This window comes from Leptopilina boulardi, unplaced genomic scaffold (assembly GCF_019393585.1).
Source record: "Leptopilina boulardi isolate dan_hultmark-lab unplaced genomic scaffold, ZJU_Lbou_2.1 LbouV2_393, whole genome shotgun sequence".
NCBI classification, from domain to species: domain Eukaryota; kingdom Metazoa; phylum Arthropoda; class Insecta; order Hymenoptera; family Figitidae; genus Leptopilina; species Leptopilina boulardi.
In genome coordinates this window covers 1,853,642-1,876,540 of record NW_026137966.1, presented here as the reverse complement: position 1 = coordinate 1,876,540, position 22,899 = coordinate 1,853,642, and the positions used below count along the sequence as shown (strand labels likewise).

At 29.4% G+C, this 22,899-nt stretch overlaps 1 protein-coding gene across 2 annotated transcripts in view; it reads left to right on the top strand.

The window, feature by feature from the left end:
* The first annotated feature begins 2,822 nt into the window (after positions 1-2,822).
* Positions 2,823-22,899, top strand: part of LOC127288770 (tubulin-specific chaperone C) — a 35,313-nt gene continuing 15,236 nt past the window's right edge. The window contains exons 1-3 of one of the 2 annotated variants that reach the window (XM_051316409.1): positions 2,823-3,094; positions 16,395-16,639; positions 22,129-22,737. In XM_051316409.1, the coding sequence (XP_051172366.1) occupies positions 22,282-22,737 (456 nt within the window). In that variant the 5' untranslated portion in view covers positions 2,823-3,094; positions 16,395-16,639; positions 22,129-22,281. The other variant, XM_051316410.1, reaches the window with a different exon arrangement.

Below are 22,899 nucleotides of genomic sequence, written 5' to 3'. Positions count from 1 at the left end.
TACTATATATAATAAAAAAATTTTATAAATTGGCTGAAATTCATAAAAAAGACTTTAGCAATTCAGACAGACATTCATTTTTGTAAAAAATTTATACATAAATTTATGTGTCAGTGATTGTTGAAAATCAAAAATTTGTTAGTTACATTCAATATTATATTAAGTATTAAAAAACATGTTTCAAAATAATTTGGACTGATCCCTCTTCATAAAACTTTGTTTATTTGGAAGCGTTGTTTATCATTCTTATCAAATTCTAAAGCTGTCAAAAAGCAATTTCTTGGCGGGATGACTTTACATAGAAATAAAAAAAGTCCGCACGAAATTACACAGGATTATTAACATCCTATTAAATAATTGCTTCTCTCTATAAGCATTATATATTATTGTAAATAATATAAGATAAACATGTGAAAAGGAAGGACAATTATTATGTAAAATCTCACGTGCATACATACTACATAATCTTATATTAAAATAAATCGATTATTTATTTATATTTATTATTACATAGATAACAAAGAAAAACCCCAATCCACCTCAAAATAACGATATTTTCTACTCAAAATAAAAGCAAAAACTTTATTTAATTGCGGACATCATAAAATCTTACATAAAATTTAAGAATTGAAATATCAAGGTATTTACTTTTATCTATAAATATAACTAAAAAGACAATGTTACACGATTTTGGACAAATTTTCGAATCTGCGAACGTGCGAACGAGCGAACATTTGAACCACCTCGCGGTTTTTCACGTCAAAAACATGGAAACAGCAAAATCACAAACGGTTCTTTAGTTTTCGAGGCTAAAATGAATCGAGCATAAACTTGGTTTTGTGGTGGCGCGTAGAAGCTTCCGTAGCTCAGACCTTTATACGTGAATATTTCGCGTAACTTCACTACCCAGCCATAAAGGCCTAAGCACAATAGAAACGTAACCGGAATCGTCATCGCAAACGGAAGAATTAGTAAGAGAAGAACAACAATATATGACTATCTTTCTCTAACTCATTCTTCCGTTTACGATTGCGATTACGTTTCTATTCTGCTCAGGCCTTAAAAATAAAAAAGCAGAAATTGATTAGTGCCTTTCTCCAATTGGGAACGGTGGTCTAGTAACAATCTAGTAACTTTGACCCATTCTCTCCCTCCATTTTGTTTTTTCTACTCTTTCTAACCTATTAATTGAAGAGAGCGTCTCGGACGCAAGTGGCGGTATTTCGTACCACAAGTGGCTTGAAGTCCGTCTAACTTGTGGCAAGTTCGATAGTTCGTGCCACTTGTTGGACAGACTCCATGCCACTTGTGGAAAGTGGATTTTTTGAAGGGTCATTCACAAATATGACAATTCCGTTGAATCCTGTTGCTATCTATTTCGTCAGTCCTTTTCATTTCAATTTCATGTGAAGAAGAAGAAATGAATTTTATAAGATATTAGTAATATTAGCATATTAGTAAATGTCATCGAACAAACTTTTTATAGTTCACACATAAATACTCCTTCCAAACGTAAATATACATATTAATAAACTAAGGATTCCACTAAGAATTAAGCGGAAGTTTTTTCTTAGTTTTTTTAATTTTTCTTACTTTGAATAAAAATGAATTTGTTATTTTTTAATTGAAAATACATGTAAAAGATTACATTTCAGTGTAAACAAATGATATTGACATCTTGATTAATCTTAAATATTCATAAAAATATACTTTTGATTTTAAAAAATAAAATCCTCTTCATATATTTTAAATTAAAAAATGACAACATAACCAAAAAATCTTATTTTTATACTAAACTAAGAAAAATTAAAAAAACTAAGAAAAAACTTCCGCTTAATTCTTAAGGTACGGTCATACGACTTTTGGAAAAACCATTCTTGTCTTTCTCTCTCCTAAGACAGAGGCATAAGATTGTCTCACTCTGCATTTTCTTACATTTCCCAAAGACGGAAAATGCAGAGTGAGACAAACTTATGCGTCTGTAATAGGAGAGAGAAAGACAAGAATGGTTTTTCCAAAAGTCGTGTGACCGTACCCTTAGTGGAATCCTTAGTTTATTAATATGTATATTTACGTTTGGAAGGAGTATTTATGTGTGAACTATAAAAAGTTTGTTCGATGACATTTACTAATATGCTAATATCTTATAAAATTCATTTCTTCTTCTTTAAGGCCTAAGCAGAATAGCTTTGCGAAAGACGTTCGCGAACGTGAAACATGAGTTAGAAAAAGACAGAGATATATTCGTATCCTTTTCTATCTCATGCATCTCGTTCGCGAACCTATTGTGCGTTGGCCTTCACATGAAATTGAAATGAAAAGCACTGACAGATAGCAACAGGATCCAACGGAATTGTCATATTTGTGAATGACCCTTCAAAAAATCCACTTTCCACAAGTGGCACGGAGTCTGTCCAACAAGTGGCACGAATTAACGAACTTGCCACAAGTTGGACGGATTTCGTGCCACTTGTGGTACGAAACACCGCCACTTGCGTCCGAAACGCTCGTGAGCCATACAGGCTTCCGTACTATTCTGGACTCAACCTTAGGTTCCTATTGGAGACGCTCCATTACGAGGTGGCGGTGGCGCGTAGAAGCTTCCGTAGAAACGGCCCAGACGTCACAAGAACATATCCATTCACTCGTTCAAGGCCAACGCAGAATAGAAACGTAACCGGAATCGTAATCGCAAACGCAACCGGAAGAATGAGTTAGAGAAGGACAAACAATATGTCTATCGTTCTCTAACTCATTCTTCCGGTTGCGTTTGCGATTACGATTCCGGTTACGTTTCTATGCTGCTCAGGCCTTCACAAATGACTTTCCCGAAACTATTGTGCGTTGGCCCTTATAATTTGTGTAGTATGTTTAATGTCGGTCAGTAGCTATATTATACTCAAGTTTTGTTATTTCGTCGCTGGTTTCTCCCGGTATTGATGATTTCCATTTTAGGAAATCTTTGCTCCTAGTATGTTAATTAAGAAATCAAAGAATCAGTTTAGTGGCATTTTCCTGAAAGCTTTTTTAGTCTTTGAAGTTGTAAGTTTTATCGGATCATACGCGCTCTGGCATCGCCTGAATGTCTCACAAGGTGAGTAACAATAGGCAAGTCTTTTGTTTAATCTTAATTTTTAGGTTATTTCCTGGCAATCCAGGCAGACAATTCACTTTCCAAATTGGATTAATTTCTTTAACAAGTTATGAATCTTGGGTGTTTTTTCGGATAATAACGGTAAATAAGAAAGACCTACATGTTCACTCAGTATAATCGAAGGTTTAAATTACATTAATGCTGCATCTGTTCGCTTAGTTCGCTGTCAGAATAAGCTGTTTTAATTATTTAGCGATTGTACGTCACGAGCACGAGTAAAAACTGCAGAAATAACGTTTATTTATTCGGCCAATACACAGGCAGAATAAGATGGTGATTTAACTATTTGTTAAGTGTAATAATATTATTAACAGGACTAAATAATTAAGGCTGGCCAAATAAAAAGGGATTTTATTCGGTCAGACAAAATAACAAGTTGTAAATTCAGATGTTCATTACATGAACATTTTGCTTCCTCGTGGAGAAAACATTAACATTGAAATAAACATACATAAATAATATAAACATTTGAGTATACAAAATTTTCCAGCTAAAATGTGAATTTTTGATTTTTTAACTTTCATTACCTAATTCTTTAAATTTAAATCAAATCTATACTTTATATATACCAATCGATTCGTCTTGACGTAATAAATAGGATTTTATTATATATCACCTTAAATTTTGCTATTTAAAAATTTTTTCGATTAAAAAAATTTTTGGAAAAAAGACGATAACAATTTTTTTTGGTTATTTTTTAATATCCTTTCGTCCATTTTGAGATATTAATGTGATAAATAAGCCTACCAAATTTTACCCAAATCCATTAAAATCTGTTTAAGTTATTGTGTTCACAAAAAAGGGGTCCACACATACATACAAACATACATTCGGACAATTGATCAGGATCTCATATAACATGTCTCGTTTCAAATCAAATAATTATAAAATACATATTAATATTAGATTTTTTCGAAGGCTGACATTATCCTTTGTTTTAAAATCTACCAAATTCTTTACTGTAACCAAGGTATCTTGGTAAAAATATTTTTTAACATTTAACAATATCGCAACGCTTATTATTTCAGATCGCGTTTCTTAATTTTAATAATTTTTTAAATTTATTATTGTATTTATTAATTTAATTACTTTTTTAATCTATCTATCTAATTTATTTATTTTATGACGTGGTTATTTCTCTCAAATTTTCAGGTTTTTTTACACTGTGACTAAATGATGTCTCCTGTACATATCGCTGGGTTAGTGGAAAAAAATGATACGTTTGTTTGATTTAACTATGCACGGTGGTCCTCGAACAGCTTTAACTATGAATTCCATTTTTACTTTTTTTTTTGTATAATTCTTTGTATAATTTTTGTGTGAAGCAAACGTTTTTCTTTTTGAAACTTACGCTTTTCATTCGCAATTTACTTAATGTTATTAAAAATGTTTTTTCCCAAAATATATTACACAAAATAAATCAAATAAAGGAAATTACATTTTTAAAATATTTTATTACTTGACTTATAAGATATTGCTGACTAGTGATTGAACGAAGGGTTTTAAAAAATATTGAAATTTGAAATTTTGGCAAATCCCATATAAAAAAAGGATATCCAAACTTCCACCCCGTGGGTAACCCGTTCTGTATATCCTAGGGATATCTTACACTGGATTTCCTGCAGTATCTGAGACGGGATATCTCACATTGGATATTTCATATAGACCATCCAAAATTAAATTGAGCTTTTTAAATTTTTTAAAATTGAAATAATAAAATTATGAAATGCACAATTATTTATTTATTTATTTGAAATTATAATCATAATACTTTTTTATTAAATTCTCTATCTATCAAATATATAAATATAAGTAAATATAATTTACATAATTTATATAATAATTTATATAATTGACACCAAAATCTCAAAAAATGAAAAATCCACAATGAGTTCTGGGTAAATTATCAATAGTTCTAGAGTTCTATAAGTTTTAATTCAATAGTTCCGTAGATTTAGACCAGAAAACATGATATTAAAAAAATAAGGTGCTAACTTCACCCAGCACTATAAATTTCGCAAAGAAGAGTTCTGACATATTATTCCGATAGAAAATACAGAGTTCTAGAGTTCTCTTATAAAACAAAAAAAAGTTCCGCAAAATTTAAAAATTTTGAAAAATTTAAAGTTTTAGTCAATTTGACCAAAGTTCTGGCACCTTTATCAATAGTTCAACAAATTATTCTTATGAAATTCTACTCTTAAGGGTATGTGGGAACCTCCCACGTGACCTAGTATGGAAAAACGTATTTTGTTAGTATACATCCTTCTCTAAAACGAGAAAAGATTTTTGTCTAAAATTTTGAGGGATGATAGATTTTGGTACTTACAATGAATCTCGCTGTTCTCCGAAAAATACATAATTTTGCGTTAAATTATTAAAAAAATGAAGTTTAAAAAGTGGGATTTTTAAACGAAAATGAAAAAAAGATGGCGGCGCATACAGAGTCGTTGCTTGAGTGTGTCAGTGCTCCAGTAAACAGCGCCAATTTAAGCGAGTGGCCGCTGAATGAACTATGATAAAACACATTATTTTACTATTTATTGCTTTATTTTTATTATTTTTGCGTTAAGTTGTAGTAAATAAGTAGAACAGCGAGATTCCTTGTACCAAAGTAAATCATTTCTCCCGAATTTCAACCCAAAATCATTTTTTATTTCAGAGAAAGATTCAAACCACAAAAAAACCTCCTTCGCCCACATACCCTTAACTCAAAATCAAAACAAGTGCTGAACTTTGAAATTTTCGAAAAAATTTGAGTTCTCATGAGTTCTAATTAGAGTTCTGGCATCTTCATCAAGAGTTCTACAACTTATCCTTATCAAATTTTACTCTAAATTCAAAATAAAAAAAAGTGCTGAACTTTGAAATTTCCGAAAATTTTTTTTCAAAAATTTGAGTTTTTATGAGTTCTGATAAGAGGTTTAGCAACTTCGTAAAGAGTTCTACGATTTATCCTTAGAACATTTTACTCAAAATTTAAAATTAAAAAAAATGGGTGAACTTTGATATTCTAAACAAATTTTTTTTCAAAATTAACCTTTTTTTGAGTTCTGAGTAGTTCTAACAGAGTTGTAGAGTTCCCTATGTTTTTAAAAATAGAACTGCAAATATACAGTCGAAAATTTTTTTACTTTCATAAATTTTTATATTACGAGTTGCACATGTTCTGATGGGAAATCTTTTTACCCCCCTCCCCACTATGTTCTACAAAAAACACTCCTAAAATTTTTTTCTAAACTTAAAATTACAAAAACTACATGATCTTAAAATTTAAAAAAAAAAAAAAATTTTTTCAAAATTGAGTTCCAAGAGTTATGTTGCGAGTTCAATTTAACACATTTTGATTTCTAAGACTTTGGACTTTAGACAGGCTAAAAATAGCCTATTTTCATATATTTTTTTAGTTTTATATTACAAATATTGATATGCGAGGTATTGCACATAATAAATACACTCTCGAAATGCAAAAAAAAAAAAATATTTTTGATTTTTTTCAATTAATTTTTTTATTTAAAAATACATGTTGAAAAATATGTTTAAAAAAAGTGTGGTGCGCGCTGTTGATGAAATTTTTGACACGGATGGTCTGAAACAAAAAATTCAAACGGTATTAGATTCAGCACGTTGATAGCTATTGCGCATATCATACGATTTTTTTTATGCAAAATTGGCAAAATGGCGGACATTTTTCGAAAAAAATGTAAAAAAACGTTGTTTATGACCGTTTTGGGCCCAAAAAAAATATTTAGAATCAAAATTTTTAAAATCCCTTGATATGCGCAAGAGCTATGGTCCCAAAGAATAAGTGGTAAAAATTTGGTAAGGATCGGTGGAGCCGTTTCTGAGATTTCATCAACAGCGCGGAAAAAAAATTGTTGTGGGATTTTTTTTCAACTACCATTTTCATGCATATAAAATTTACAAAAACAAATAACAAAAATTTTTTCATGTATTTCGGGAGTGTTTTTCTTTAGTCTAACAACTTATATGTCAATATTTATAATATAAACCAATCAGAAAAATTCTAGAAAACAAACTTCATTTTATCGCGTCTAAAGTGGGTAGACCCCTTAAGGGTTTTTTGTAGAATTTAGTGGGAGAAAACAGAACTACTATCAGAATACTTAGAACTGAATTTCGAAATATTTTAATTGTTGTCAATTGAAAGTCCTGTAGTTTCTTTGATAAGAAATTTAAATGGAAAAAAATTTTATTACTGTTTTTTGTAGAACTTAATGAGGGGCAAACAGTACTCTAATCAAAACTCTTGCAATTCAATTTTGAATTATTTGAATTTTTTTTAAATTTCAAAGTCACGTAGTTTTTTAGGGTTTCGTGGCCCATGGCCGAAAGCCTTATAGTTTCACTTTGGCGTCCGTCTGTCCGTAGTATATTTTGGGGCACCACAGCTCCCAAATCAAATTTTAGGGCACAGATGCCAAATTAAAATTTTGGGGCACCACAAATCCCAAATTAAAATTTTGGGGGCCCACAGATCCCAAATTAAACTTTTGGGGCACCACAGATCCCAAATTAAAATTTTGGGGCCCCACAGATCCCAAATTAAACTTTTGAGGCACCACAGATCCCAAATTCGAATTTTGGGCAAACATAGCTTCCAAATTCGAATTTTGGGGCACCACAGATCCCAAATTAAAATTTTGGGGGCCCACAGATCCCAAATTAAACTTTTGGAGCACCACAGATCCCAAATTAAAATTTTGGGGCCCCACAGATCCCAAATTAAACTTTTGAGGCACCACAGATCCCAAATTCGAATTTTGGGCAAACATAGCTTCCAAATTCGAATTTTGGGGCACCACAGATCCCAAATTAAAATTTTGGGGGCCCACAGATCCCAAATTAAACTTTTGGGGCACCACAGATCCCAAATTAAAATTTTGGGGCCCCACAGATCCCAAATTAAACTTTTGAGGCACCACAGATCCCAAATTCGAATTTTGGGCAAACATAGCTTCCAAATTCGAATTTTGTGGCACCACAGATCCCAAATTCAAATTTTGGGCAAACATAGCTTCCAAATTCGAATTTTGGGGCACCACAGATCCCAAATTAAAATTTTGGGGCACCATAGCTCCCAAATTCAAATTTTGGGGCCCCACAGATCCCTAACCTCCATTTACTGAATGGACATTTTCCCGAATGGACATTACATGTCCCATTAGTGAACATGCCCCTATAATTAACATGTCCCAGTAGTTCATCTGTCTCAGTAATTGACATGTCCCAATAGTTGACATGTCCATATAGTAGACATGTCCCTATAGTTGACATGTCCCAGTAGTTGACATTAAAATTTAAAGCGCCACGAAACCCTAGATGTAGGCGCAATTGCGCCTAGTTCTTTTCCCATTTTTTAATTTTAAGTTTAGAAAAAAAATGTAGGTGTGTTTTTTGTAGAACTTAGTGGGGGGTAAACAGAACACCCATCAGAACTTAAAGAACACGTAATTTAAATATTTTTTTAAATAAAAAAAATTTTCGTACAGAACTATTTTAGATAAAAAGGAGAAATCTAAAACTCTGTTAGTACTATTCAGAACTCTAAAAAATTTTGATTTTTTTGAAAGTGAAGGGGTTAAATGTAGATTCTGAAAATAGTAAATGCACTTTTTTTGATTTTGAATTGAGATTAGAATTTCATAAGGATAATTTGTAGAACTCTTGATGCAGATGCCAGAACTCTAATCAAAACTCATGTAAACTCAAATTTTTGAAAAAAATTTTCAGAAATTTCAAAGTTCAGCTTTTTTTTTGATTTTGAATTTGGAGTAAACTGTTATAAGAATAAGTTGTAGATCTCTTGATAAAGATGCCAGAACTCTTCTCAGAACTCCTGAAAACTCAAATTTTCGAAAATTTTATAGTTTAGCACTCTTTTTGATTTTGAATTTAGAGTAAAATTTCATAAGGATAAGTTGTAGAACTCTTGATGAAGATGCCAAAACTCTAATCAGAACTCATGAGAACTCAAATTTTTTTGAAAATTTTAAAGTTCATTTTTTTTTAATTAAGAGTAAAATTTCTTTTAATGAAGATGCCAGAACTCTAATCAGAATTCATAAAAACTCAAATTGAAAAAAAAATTTCGAAAATTTTAAAGTTCTGTACTTTTTTTTATTTTAAATTTAGAGTAAAATATAAGAATAATTTGTACAACTCTTGATGAAGATGCCAGAACTGTTATTAGAACTCATAAAACTCAAATTTTTGAAAATTTTAATATTCAGCACTTTTTTTATTTTGAGTTTAGAGTAGAATTTCATAAGAATAATTTGTACAACTCTTGATGAAGATGGCAGAACTCTTATCAAAACTCATAAAAACTCAAATTTTTGAAAACAATTTTTTTTTAAATTTTAAATTTCAACACTTTTTTTTATTTTGAGTTTAGAGTAGAATTTCATAAGAATAATTTGTTGATCTATTGATAAAGATGCCAAAACTACGGTCAAATCAACTAAAACTTTAAATTTTTTAAATTTTGCGGAACTATTTTTTGTTTTATAAGAGAACTCTATAACTCTGTATTTTCTATCGGAATAATATGTCAGCACTCTTTTTTGCGAAAATTATAGTGCTGGGTGAAGTTAGCACCTTATTTTTTTAATATCATGTTTTCTGGTCAAAATTTACGGAACTATTGAATTAAAACTTATAGAACTCTAGAACTATTGATAATCTACCCAGAACTCATTGTGGATTTTTCATTTTTTGAGATTTTGGTGCCAACTTCACATGACTTTGTAAGACCCATAAGCGCCAGATAAAAATTTAAAAAAAAATTGGGGTAAATTATATTTACTTATATTTATATATTTGATGGATAGAGAATTTAATAAAAAAGTATTATGATTATAATTTCAAATAAATAAATAAATAATTGTGCATTTCATAATTTTATTATTTCAATTTTAAAAAATTTAAAAAGCTCAATTTAATTTTGGATGGTCTATATGAAATATCCAATATGAGATATCCCGTCTCAGATACTGCGGGAAATCCAGTGTAAGATATCCCTAGGATATACAGAACGGGTTACCCACGGGATGGAAATTTGGATATCCTTTTTTATATGGGATTTGCCAAAATTTCCAATTTCAATATTTTTTAAAACACTTCGTTCAAGCACTAGTCAGCAATATCTTATAAGTCAAGTAATAAAATATATATATAATATATAAATAATATTACTAAATTATAGTGCTGGGTGAAGTTAGCACCTAATTTTTTTAATATCATATTTTCTGGTCTAAATCTCCGGAACTATTGAATTAAAACTTATTGAACTCTAGAATTGTTGATAATCTACCCAGAACTCATTGTGGATTTTTCATTTTTTGAGATTTTGGTGCCAACTTTACATGACTGTCTTACAATGATGAGCCAAAAGTTTTGAACGTTCAAATGATCAAAAATTTTTTTGCAACTTCTTTAATGACGAATTTTATTATTTTATTTTGTTTTAAACATCTAAAAAGAAGTTATGACTTTAATATTTGTTTAATTTACTGTTTTATTTTACATTTACATCATAATTTTTTATAATTTATAGATTGAAAAAAAATATTTTGTTCATTTGAACGTTCAGAACTTTTGGTTCATTTACAATGTACGATTTAATGTTTAATTGAAGCCTATATAGAATTCTCTAGCACGTAAGATGAAGGAGAAAAAAATACTGAAAACTCTTACCTTAATAGCACGGTTTTTGGGGTCCTTACCCCCATTTTTTTCAAAATTTCAAATTTTTTTATCTTGCTTATATGGGTCTTAAAGTGTAAGGTTTAAGCTTTAATTTAAGCTTATATAAAAGTCTCCAGCACGTCGGATTAAGGAGAAAAACAAAAATACTCAAAACCCTCAAAAATACGGTTTTTGAAGAATTTACCCATATCTTACTCAAATTCCTGACGTGATACGGATTTTTTGGTCATATTTGATTTATTACTATATTAGAATTTTGTCTCCGTTTCGAACTGGAATCTGTTCATTTTCATAGCTATAAACATTTCATACAGAATACGACATTAAATAATTTTTCAATCAAAACAGTTTAAATAAATATAATAAATATCTCTCGATAATTATAATACATAAAAATAGCATACCAACGATTACTCGAAAATTAAAACAGATATTTATTATATTTAAATTGTTTTAATTGAAAATTTATTTAATGTGATATTTTGTTTAAATTTTTAGCCCTGAAGATGAACTGATTTCAGTTCGAAACATAGGCAAAATTATGATATAATATAATAAAATGTAAAACATTTTATTATTATAATTAACTTTTCACAAGTTTATTTTTTGACCTAACCTGAAATATTTATTACGTTATTGCGCATGTGCACATGAAGGCTCACTATTGGTTCTCCAATGTTTCATGAAACAAATGAAATTTTCGTCCATGAAAGATTGAAACTTTCAAATGAAAGTTTCAATCTTTCAATGAAACGTTTCACGACTCACAACCCTACCGGGTGAAAAAGACTTTCATTTGTTCCACCGTTTGAAAATGGCGTCCATTTTTACTCTAGGGTAAAAATAACACATGGACCAGCTGTTCATTTTTACCCTAGGGCAAATATGGACGCCGTCTCAAAGTGACAGACTATTCTGTTAATGATTGACGAACTTATTTTTTCCGTGTACTACGGTTGCAGAAGTTCTATGCTTTTTCGGTATTACACTCTTGCAACAGTCCATTTTATGCTGATCGTTCTGTCCTTATCTATCGCATATAATGACGCATAAGTTGGAAGAGGACAGAATAATCAGCATGAAAAGGTCTACTGGCGAGTAGGTAGGCGTGGCCTAATCGTCAATTGCAAGAGTCTAATACCGAAAAAGCATAGAACTTCTGCAATCATAGTAGGAGATATTACGTGCAATCTACGCACGGCGTTGTTGCTACACGGAGAGAAATAGATGGTAAGATCTTATGTTCTTAAGATAGTTAAAAGTAGATGTTATCCGCAGGGTGTCTAACGGTCAGGGAAAAGTCAGGGATTTTCAAAAAATTTCATTCAAAGTCAGGGAAATTTCTGTAAATTTCTACAAAAATTAAAATTTTTTGTGAATTTAAAAATTTTTTTAATCTAAAAAAACTTGAATGGTTTTTATTACCATTTGTTACTACCATTAGAAATTAATTTATTGTTAAATATGTCAATAACCATATTTTTGTCCAAAAAAAGCAGAAATAAAGTTATTAAAAAGTCAGGGAAAAATAAAAAAATGTCAGGGAATTTTTTTCTCAATCCTTGTTAGACACCCTGTTTCCGGTACCACCAATATGCTACTCTGTACCGTCAAAGATGTTAGAAAAAATATGGTTACGTTACCCACTACAATTAAGATGTTACTCCTTACAATCTGGAATGTAACTGATAGAATTTGTTTGTGAAATTTTTAATTTTTTATTAACATTGATAAATTAATTAATATCTCGAAAACAAAAAAACGACATTTTACTTTTTTTTGGTATTGATTGTATTTATTGAATGTTCGATCAGTGTCAAATTATACGTCGTGCTGACAGGAATTTTAAAATTTAACAATTTTAAAAGTTTCCTTATAATTATGTTAATTTTATTTATTTAATTTTCAATGGTAAAGGTTTTTTTTATAATTTTTTTATAATTTTTTTTTTATTTTATTGTTCTTAATAATCTTCTACAATAATTGTGAAAATATTTATTTTTAATTTTTTTTGTAATAAAAAATTTTTAGTTTTCTGAAGAGGACGGCTGAGCCGTTGAAAACGTTAAAATTGTGTTTTCTTTTATTACCTGACTCAGAGTGATCGATATCTTCATACTATATATATATCTTAAGCTTTATTTTGAGGGTAAAAAAAGGGTCCTTTATTAAAGAAAAGTCAAAAACATTTTTAATTTGAAAATGGAGTAAATTTTGAATTTTTAAATGTATAACCAATGTATAACATTTTTATTCTAATCCCAATATGAAATTGTTAAAGACAAAAAGTATTCATGTATTTTTATTCATATTTTTTTAAAACAATTAAAAATTTATTTTTTTAAATAAAAATTTTAGAAATTTTTAAAAATTGAAAATTTGAATAATTTTTTTGTTTTGGGAACGTTCACATATGACGTCACGCTAATTTTCAGCTTTTTTGACCCCTACCCCCCCTTTGTCACGATTTGACAAGACCCCCTTGATAATGGACGTCACGTTCTTTAAACACCCCCCCCTTTTTTTTTGTTTTTTTTAAATCTTAAAAATTTTCTAAGGTATTAAAATTGTTTTTAAAGAAATAATAAATGTTAAGATTACTTAAATGTAATAAAAAAGGTTTCTGATAAAAATAATTTATTTTTTTTTGCAATTATATACTTTAATAATATAATAATATTTTTTGCTTAAACAGAGTTATTAAACTTAAAGTTTAATAACTCATTTTTCCAACAATGAAAATTAATTTCATTATTAAAAGTAATACTTGATTTTTAATTATTAATAATCAAAGCAGTTCATTTTTAATCTTTTCTCAGCAATTTTTTAAAACTAGCAGCTGATTATTGCAGCTTTTAAACTATACATCAGTCTATATTTTTTTAAAACAATGTCTTAAATTATTAAACTTTACAGTAAGTTTATAATTTTTTTCTTTAAACAACGCTTTAAATTATTAAAATATAATAATAAAAACATGATTAAAAGTATATAATTTTCTATATGTATCTTTGGCTTCTCTTTATTATGATGCCTTGATATTCGATTCGCGGGAAAAGGTATCAAATTCAAAATTCTACTATAAAAGTAGTAAACATACTTAGTGACATCACGAAGGAACTGAACCCCCCCCGTACGCCATGTCACGTTTGACCAAGACCCCCTCCCTACCCCCTACTGCGTGACGACATATGTGAACGTTCCCTTTTAGCGAAATTGTCCGCACAAAATACATACAGACAGCCATTTTTTAAAACCTATTTTTTAGTATCTAGAAATCTCAAAACGTGGAGAATCATAAGAATTAGAGATAGGTCAAAAACTTGTAAATGTAATATTTTCTCATTATGATGAGAATGTAAAAACGTATGATTCACTAAAAAAATTATACGAAAAGTCACAATAAAAAAGTGCTCAGTCTTCGATTTTAATTTTTCTTGGAAAATGGTCCTGAGACAGTCCCTTATCATTCACAAAAAAGAAAATTAGAGGTGGAAGAAAGTCATACTTGAAACTATTCGAGGACCACCGTAGAGGAGGTGTTCTTTTTTTCCACTAACCCAGTGATATACACTGGAACCTCAAACTACTGCATCTCTGACAATTGCAATTGTTTACCAAAACTTGGTTCACACTTTTTGACGTAACCTTGACGTCAAGGATAACCTCCATCTATTGCACATAAGACTCGCGCGCTACAATCGTCTGAGATTCCAGTGTAGGAGAAGGTGGGGTGGTAATGGAAGCTTTTAAATTACAAGTACACAGAGATTTTGAATTTCGTGGAAATAACTCGGAAAACTTGAACAATCTTCTTATATGTCATACGAAGAAAAACGGACACATTTCTGACAGATTTGTAGAAACTACAAGGAAAAATCAAGTTTTTGAGTTTTTCTTCTTAAATGGAAAATATTTCATGGAGATCAAAGTAAATGATTAAAAATGTATCATTTAATAATGTTTTGTGATTTTATTAGAGAAAAATATGTGCAGATTTAGATACATGAATAAAAATAGAGGTAATAATTAAATTTGTTTATGTATCTAAATCTGCACATATTTTTCTCTATTAAAATCACAAAACATAATTAAATATAATACATTTTTAACCATTTACTTTGATCTCCATGAAATATTTTCCATTTAAGAAGAAAAACTCGAAAACTTGATTTTTCCTTGTAGTTTCTACAAATCTGTCAGAAATGTGTCCGTTTGTCTTCGTATGACATATAGGAAGATTGTTCAAGTTTTCCGAGTTATTTCCACGAAATTAAAAGTCTCTATGTACTTGTAATTTAAAAGCTTCCATTACCACCCCACCTTCTCCTACTTAGATGTGAACAAAACTCAGGGTGTCTAAAGGTCAGGGAAAAGTCAGGGAATTTTGTTGGTCAGGGAAATTTTAGAAAATTTTATTTAAAATCAGGTAAATTTCTGTAAATTTCTACCAAAATTAAAATTTTGTGTGAAATTAAAAAATTTTTAACCTAAAAAAACTTGAATGGTTTTCATTACCATTTGTGACGCTCCACGAGAGAAGGGCCCTATCCCCGAAATAACATTAGGCTCAGTTTTCCGTGCACCGTACATGAAAACTAAGCCTAATATTATTTCGGAGATAGGTCCCTTCTCTCGTGGAGCGTCACATTTGTTAATACCATTAGAAATTAATTTATTGTTAAACATGTCAGTAACCACATTTTTGTCCAAAGAAAGCAGAAATAAGGTTATTAAAAAGTCAAGGAAAAATAAAAAAATGTCAGGGAAAATTCGGAATTTTTTTCTCAATCCGTGTTAGACACCCCGAAACTTAAAGTTTAGATATTTTTTGGGTCTCTAAATTCGTATATGAATATGAAGTTTTATAAAAATAGAAAAATTTTTAAAACCTTCATTCTACCTTATTGGACTAGGCACCCACACAGCACCCAAAATTCCCTGAAACTTGACAGAACTAACTTAAAAATATTGGAATACCAAGTTCTGTTCAAATCCAAGCATTTTTAAAAAGTTCAGTGCTCCATATTAGATCCGCTATTTTGAATTTTGTTATTCATCATATTTGAATTCAGCGACCTCAAAAACATTGAATACCAAGTTTTGTTTAAATTAGATAATTTTTAGAAATTTCAGTCATGTAGCCGCCATTTTGAATTTTTAAATTTCAACATTTTTTATGTATTCAGCGTTCTTAAATGTTGCCAGTTCATAAAGTCTGACTTAATATATAAGTTAGACCGTTAAAACAAAAACTATTGAAAAGCTTATTTCTAAATAACCATAAAACATGGTTTTGGGCGTAAACTTGCTCGAGCATTTGTTGTCTTGTGATATAGTTTTTTTTGCAGGGTTATACAATAAGCTATTTTCAATTGTTTTTGTTTAACTGTTTAACTTATATGTATATTGTCTGAGTTTAAAGTCATGTGTGTTTTTGTATATTACCGTCAATTCTTAACGATACTATAGATAAATTATTTCTTTATTAAAATATTTTTCATTATAGATTTTAGGTATTATATGAACAAAAAATATCCAAAAATTCTTGACGGTTATTATACTTTGGGAGAAACATTGAATCCAGCTTTGGAAATGAGAACTTTTGATAAACTCACCTGGGAAAAAAAAGGAAATTTGGAAGCTTAAAGCTTGATGGCGTTCTTCAAATCGTTCATCCTCTTAATATCTGGTGGAAGTTTAGGATATCTACTTTCAAATCTTATTAATCTCAACAAGACCAATGTGACAAAGGTAAAAAATATTTCTTATAAGTTATGATGAAGCATATTATAAAATTCTTTATACTCACTGAAATCCCGATCGCTGAGTTGGTTCGAGGATGCTAACCTACCGATCGGGAGGAATAAAAGCGTAAACTAACGGAGCCATAAAAACTGTTTTATTTTACTTTTCATTAAATACATATGGGTGATTTGCACGTAATTTTAATATTTGGCGGTGTCATACAAAACACAATCAATACAAAAAATTTTTGTCCTGGGTGTGTATAAATTTCACAGGTGTATATAAAACCAATTTACAAGAAAAAATACGTACAAATAGATATTATAATTTTTTAACAAATTGCAGTATTACTTCGAAAATGTCAGCTCCGTGTCCGGAAATGTACAAAAAAAGTGGTCAGTAACGTTGTATTACTATTCTTTTAATCTAAACACTCTTTGTTATAATTATTACGATATTTTTGAAAATTTCATTGGAAACAAATGATCTACACACGGAAAAGGATTATTTTGCAGAATTGTTTGAGTTATGATAGTTTAAATGTCAAATGTCAGCTCCGTGGCGCCGGTGGCGTTCAGTGTAAAGGAACGGAAGAAGAACGGAATTTCTGCAAATTACAAACTGATAAAATATTACGATAACGGATAAACGTCATTAATGAAATTAAAAAATAGACATTAAAAGAGGATCTGTTTTCAATGTTTATTTTATGCTGAAAAATGTTGAAGCGTTAAAAAGAATTTATATTTTCTTAATTTGTAATGTATTTCATTTATAACATTTTAAAATAATTTTTTATAACTTATTAAAGCATTGTAATTAAAATCTGCGTAAATTGATTAATATTTTTCAGAAAATTATTTTTTATTTTATAATATTTTTGGACAATGTATCATTTTACAATATTTTGTCCAGGTATAAATATCGCGTCAAAAATTTGTTATCTTTGACATGGTGACCTAAATTTTAAAAAAATCAAAATGTCGCTACAATATTGTCGATTAAAGATTAATTTTTAATAAAATATATGCATCTAGTTTCAAAATTTTTAAAAACTCATTGAATTCACTCGAAAATCGTTACTCGGGGGTTTTCGTGGTCGCTGATTACGAATCTGGGTTAGGTTTTAGAAAATTCAAAATGAATCAAATTTTTCGGATTTCAAATGTTAAAGAATTTGTATCGTATTCGATTTTTATATTTACTACGTTCATTAGTCGTCAAATTGATTAAACGATGACAAACTCTAACCGCGTAGAGATAAACGTTGAATAGAGTCTTTTTTTAATTTTTAAAATTTTTTTCTGATTTTCTTTTTTAGCGTTTCTCAACGTTTAATCAATTTGACAGCTAAAGAACGTAGTAATTATAAAAATAAAATACAATACAAATTCTTTAACATTTAAAATCTGAAATATTGGATCCGCCATTTTGAATTTATATAAACCTACCCCAGATTCGTAATCAGCGACCCCGAAAACTCCCGAGTAACAATTTTCGAGTGAATTCAATGAGTTTTTAAATTTTTTAAAACTAGATGCATATGTGTTATTAAAAATTAAACTTTAATCGACAGTATTGTTGCGCCATTTTGATTTTATTTATAAATCTAGGTCACCTTGTCAAAGGTCAGATATTTTTGACTCGATATTTGTACCTAGACAAGATATTTTAAAATGGTACATTGTCTAAAAATATTATAAAGTAAAAAAAACCTTGAAAATTCATGTTTTTTATTAAATATTGTCTGTAATTTGTTTATTTTTTAATTTACGGATTTTTCTGATGCACCATTTGAAAGAGCGCTTCCGGGGACATAAGAAATATATATTGCCAATTGTTTGATATTGCGTTTTGTTAATTTAAAAAATTTCCAAACTTAAAGTTAAATTTTTGTACATTTGGTCCTTAAAGGGTTAATGCGGTTTGATTAATAAAACGAAACTCGAATAGACTTTTGATTCGGTTTGGTAAACGAAACGAAATTAAAAGATAATTTTGATTCAGTTTATTAATCGAAACGAAAGTCGAAAGGAATTTTGATTCGGTTTGGTATACGAAACGAAAGTCGAATAGATTTTGGATTCGATTTGGTAAACGAAACTAAAGTCGAATGGACTTTTGATTCGGTTTGATAAATCGAAAGGAAAATATAATGTAGACTTTTGATTCCGATAGTATCCGTCGCTATGTGACTCTAAACGTAAAACGTAAGACTCAAGACATATGACTTGATTCAGTTAGAGAACCCGAAGTTATCTTACAAACTTTTCTTTCGTTTAAAAAACAAAATCAGAAGTACATTCTTCATTCATTTCGTTCACTAAAACAAATCAAAACTAAGTTAACTTTAGATTCTGATTTCGCAATCAAATCCGAACAGACTTGATTTTTGATTCTGATTTCGGAATTAAAACTTAAATGAACTACCCTTTTGATTCAGGTACCAGAATCAAAACTGAATATAGCTGATTTTTGATTCTGATTTCGGAATCAAAACTAAAAAAACTTGACTTCTGATTCCGATATCGTGATCAGAATCAAAAGAAAAGTATTTTTGAATTTTGTTTTGATTTCGTGAAGGTCCGTGGAATATTATAATAATTTATAATTTTAAAAACAATCACTTTAAATTATTTCAAACTGGCCAAAAAATGAAGTGTTTCATTTTAGATTTTCTTTTTTAAATCGAAATATTAAAATATAAATAATTGTTTAATAACATATTAAATGATAAATATTTATTAAATGTTTTAATAATTCATATTTATTAAATGTTGCAATAATTAACCCCTTCGTTGGCATTGACGCGTTTACGCGTCAACCATTAATTTTATATACCCTTTCGTGCCCCAGCAAAACCACCGTACGAATTTGCTTCAAACTTCCCATTCGGGGGTTTTTGGGGTCGCTGTTTCCGAATTCGATGTTGGTTTTTCAAAATTCAAAATAGCGAATTTAATATCGCGAACTTTTTTTCAAAATTCGTTTGGATTCGCTTAATAATTAGTATTCAGGGATTTTTTAGGTCGCTCATTACGAATCCGATGTTAGTTTTAAAAAAAAATTTAAATTGACAATATTTAAAAAAATTGCTAGAATTTGGTACTGTGGAGTTTTTGGGATCGCTGATTACGAATCCGAAGTCAGAATTCAAAAATTCAAATTAGTGAATCCAATATGGTGGATGAATTAAGACAAAAATATTGGTCTCTTTAAAAAAATATTGGATTTTCGTTCAAATGGGTATCTTAAGATTTTTGGGGTGTCTGATTTTTAATTTTTCAAATTTTTAAGGAAATACAATAATTTAAAAAAAAAATCGTCAGCCATAATGGATCCGCCATTTTGAATATTCAAAATTTTAAAAATAATACTTCAGATTCGTAATCATCAATTTTAAAAAACCTCAAGGAAAACCATTTTTTAGGAAAAAACATTGATTTTAAAAAAAAAAAAAACGTCTGCCATACTGTATCTTACATTTGAATTTCAAAAAACTGACATTGAGTTCGTAATCAGCGACCCTGAAAACCCCCGAGTAAAGAGTTGCAAGTGAATCTGAACGATTTTTGAAAAAAAAGTCCGCCATATTGGATCCGACATTTTGAATTTTAAAAAACTAACATCGAATTCGTAATCAGCGACCCCGAAAACCCCCTGGATACCAATTTTGAGGAAAAAAAAATTTCTGTACATTTTGGTCACTTTTTGTCGAATTCCTTCTGCCAACAAAGGGGTTAATTTTTATTAAATATTAATTTGAAGAATAATTAATTAAAATATCAAATATCACTTTACACTATAATTAAATTTCGGAGACGTGTTAAAGAAAGTGATATTTTTTTAAATATATAATTTTACTACTTATTAATAAATGTTGAGATATAAATCTAATATTAATTATGCATAGTCAATTGAAAAGAATGTTATAATAAGGAATTTGAATGCATAGGGTGGTCAGCTCCGTGGCAGCCAATTCTCAAAAATTTATTATAATATTTATTATAATTTTCGTATAATTATAAAATTATAAATTATAGCTGTAGTAAAACCGTTAAAATTAAAACTAGGGTAACTGCACCAGTGGTGGATCAGTTAAGCCCCTTAACTTTCTTATTTTGACTTTGAAGTTCTGTAAAGGTTGCTTTTAGACAAATTCGAGGTTATTCTTTATAGTATTATGGACCAGATAGTTCCAATAGACATTTCCTTCAAGGTTGGACTTGATTTTGACACCTACGTTTACTTTAATGCTCCATCAAAGATAATTTGTCAATGATCCTATTCTGGATCACTGTTTGCACCAGTCATGGTTATAGATTGCTCCAGTGGTGGATCACTTAAAAAATCATACTAAAAAACATTGCATTTCAAAATTACGAGACTGAGACGTTTTGCAACTTTTATAAGGCTTTACGGACAGATTTTCCAATTCACTTTCCTATCCATATCCCCTCCTCTTTCATTTCTATAGGTATAATGTGACTAAATGTTAATTAATCATCTTTTTATTAGAATTTTTGCTAATAAATAAATAGAAACTCTTAAAGCTTCAGTTTCAATGATAAATAACATTTATTAATTCTGGGTATTTTAATTCAACAAAAATTTAACAATTTGAAATCAGGTGTTAACAATTAATAAACATTTGAATTAGTGTTAACTAAAATTTAACTCATAAAATTTTCAATAAAACAAAACTAAAAGTTAAATGAACGTTAAAAATTTTAAAAAAAAATTAAATTCACAAATTTTTTAATTAAACAAAACTAAAACTTGAATTTATGTTAAAAATTTTAGAAGATAATTTAATTCATAAAATTTTCAATTAAAAAAAATTTAATTTTATGTTAATAATGTGGAGCGTCCACAATGCGTCAACAGGCGAAAAGTAGGACTGATCCACCACTAGATTTTGTTACTTTTTTGGTTCCAGTCGTGGATCACCCCAAAACAATGGACACGCGCTACTTAAAGACGTAAATATTGTTCTCAGGGCTCTATGGGGATGAAACGAAATGCCTCCTATTGTGAAAAGAATTAAAAATTGTCCTAAAATGGCTCCAAAGCTTTCTATTCCAAAATATACTCTTAACTTACATGCTAAGGAAAACTCTTGTTTTCTGTCACCACTTTAGTAATTGTTGTCCTGCTTTCTTCGCGATGAATTTAAAAATTTTTTGAAATTGTAATATTGATCTGTATAACTTTCTTAACAATTACCGACACTTGCGGTTCATTTACTTACAAACGTGTAAACACAAATGACCATTTTTCTCGCAGTTGATCCACCACTGGTGCAGTTACCCTATATTATGCCATAATGATGAGGAAAAGTTAGGTTCAACATTAAAAAAACAAAATTTTGTTTCTTTTTAAATTGATCTGGAAATTATACAGTTACGTACAAATCACCCATAGGATACAATATTATGGATTCTGTATCATATTTTCACTCAATTTTATTATATTCATGTTTAAAACTGTTTTAGTTTCTTCCTGGGGGACAGGCATACATAAAATTCCAAAATAAGCACCAGAAAAGCAAAATTATTAAGCCGAGTAATCACATGCATGATAACAATCTAATAAAAGAATACGAGGATTTACAAGGTGCAAAAATAAAATAACATTTAATTAAAATAATGGATCCTCCTGTAGTGGAGGAGGGGAGTTTACCTGACAGAATTAACAAAAGGGATCGCGAACGTAAGATCATAATTGAGAAAAGACGCGAGGAGAGGCAACAATTGGCTGTAGAGTCTGAACAGACTAGTTACTTTAAGGAAACTTTTTATTCCTCATGTAGTAAAATTAAAGAATTACTAGATAGCACATCCGGCATTTCTTCAGTCGCTCTTGCTGGTATTTTTGATAAAGTTAACAAAGAGATCTTAACATTAAAAAATTATTTGCATCAATCGAAAATGTTTCTTAAAGTCTATGATATCAGGAAGGCTCAGGAAAATCTACAAATGTTGGAAAATGACGCATTGGAATTGGAAACAAAGCTTTTACCGAAAAAGAAATTTGGATTTAAAAACCGAAGAGTTATCAAAAAACCATCAGATGGAGAAAATGATGTTACCGATGGACTTAAGGTAAATATAGGTTTCAATGACTAAACATTCACATTCAACCTAGACTTTCAGTAACAGCAGTATCGGCTACTCCAAAAAAAATTTCATTTTTTTAATGATTCTTTTTTAATTTATCTACATTAGATTGTCAGAAACTTTTTCTTTATTTTTTACTACTGATAT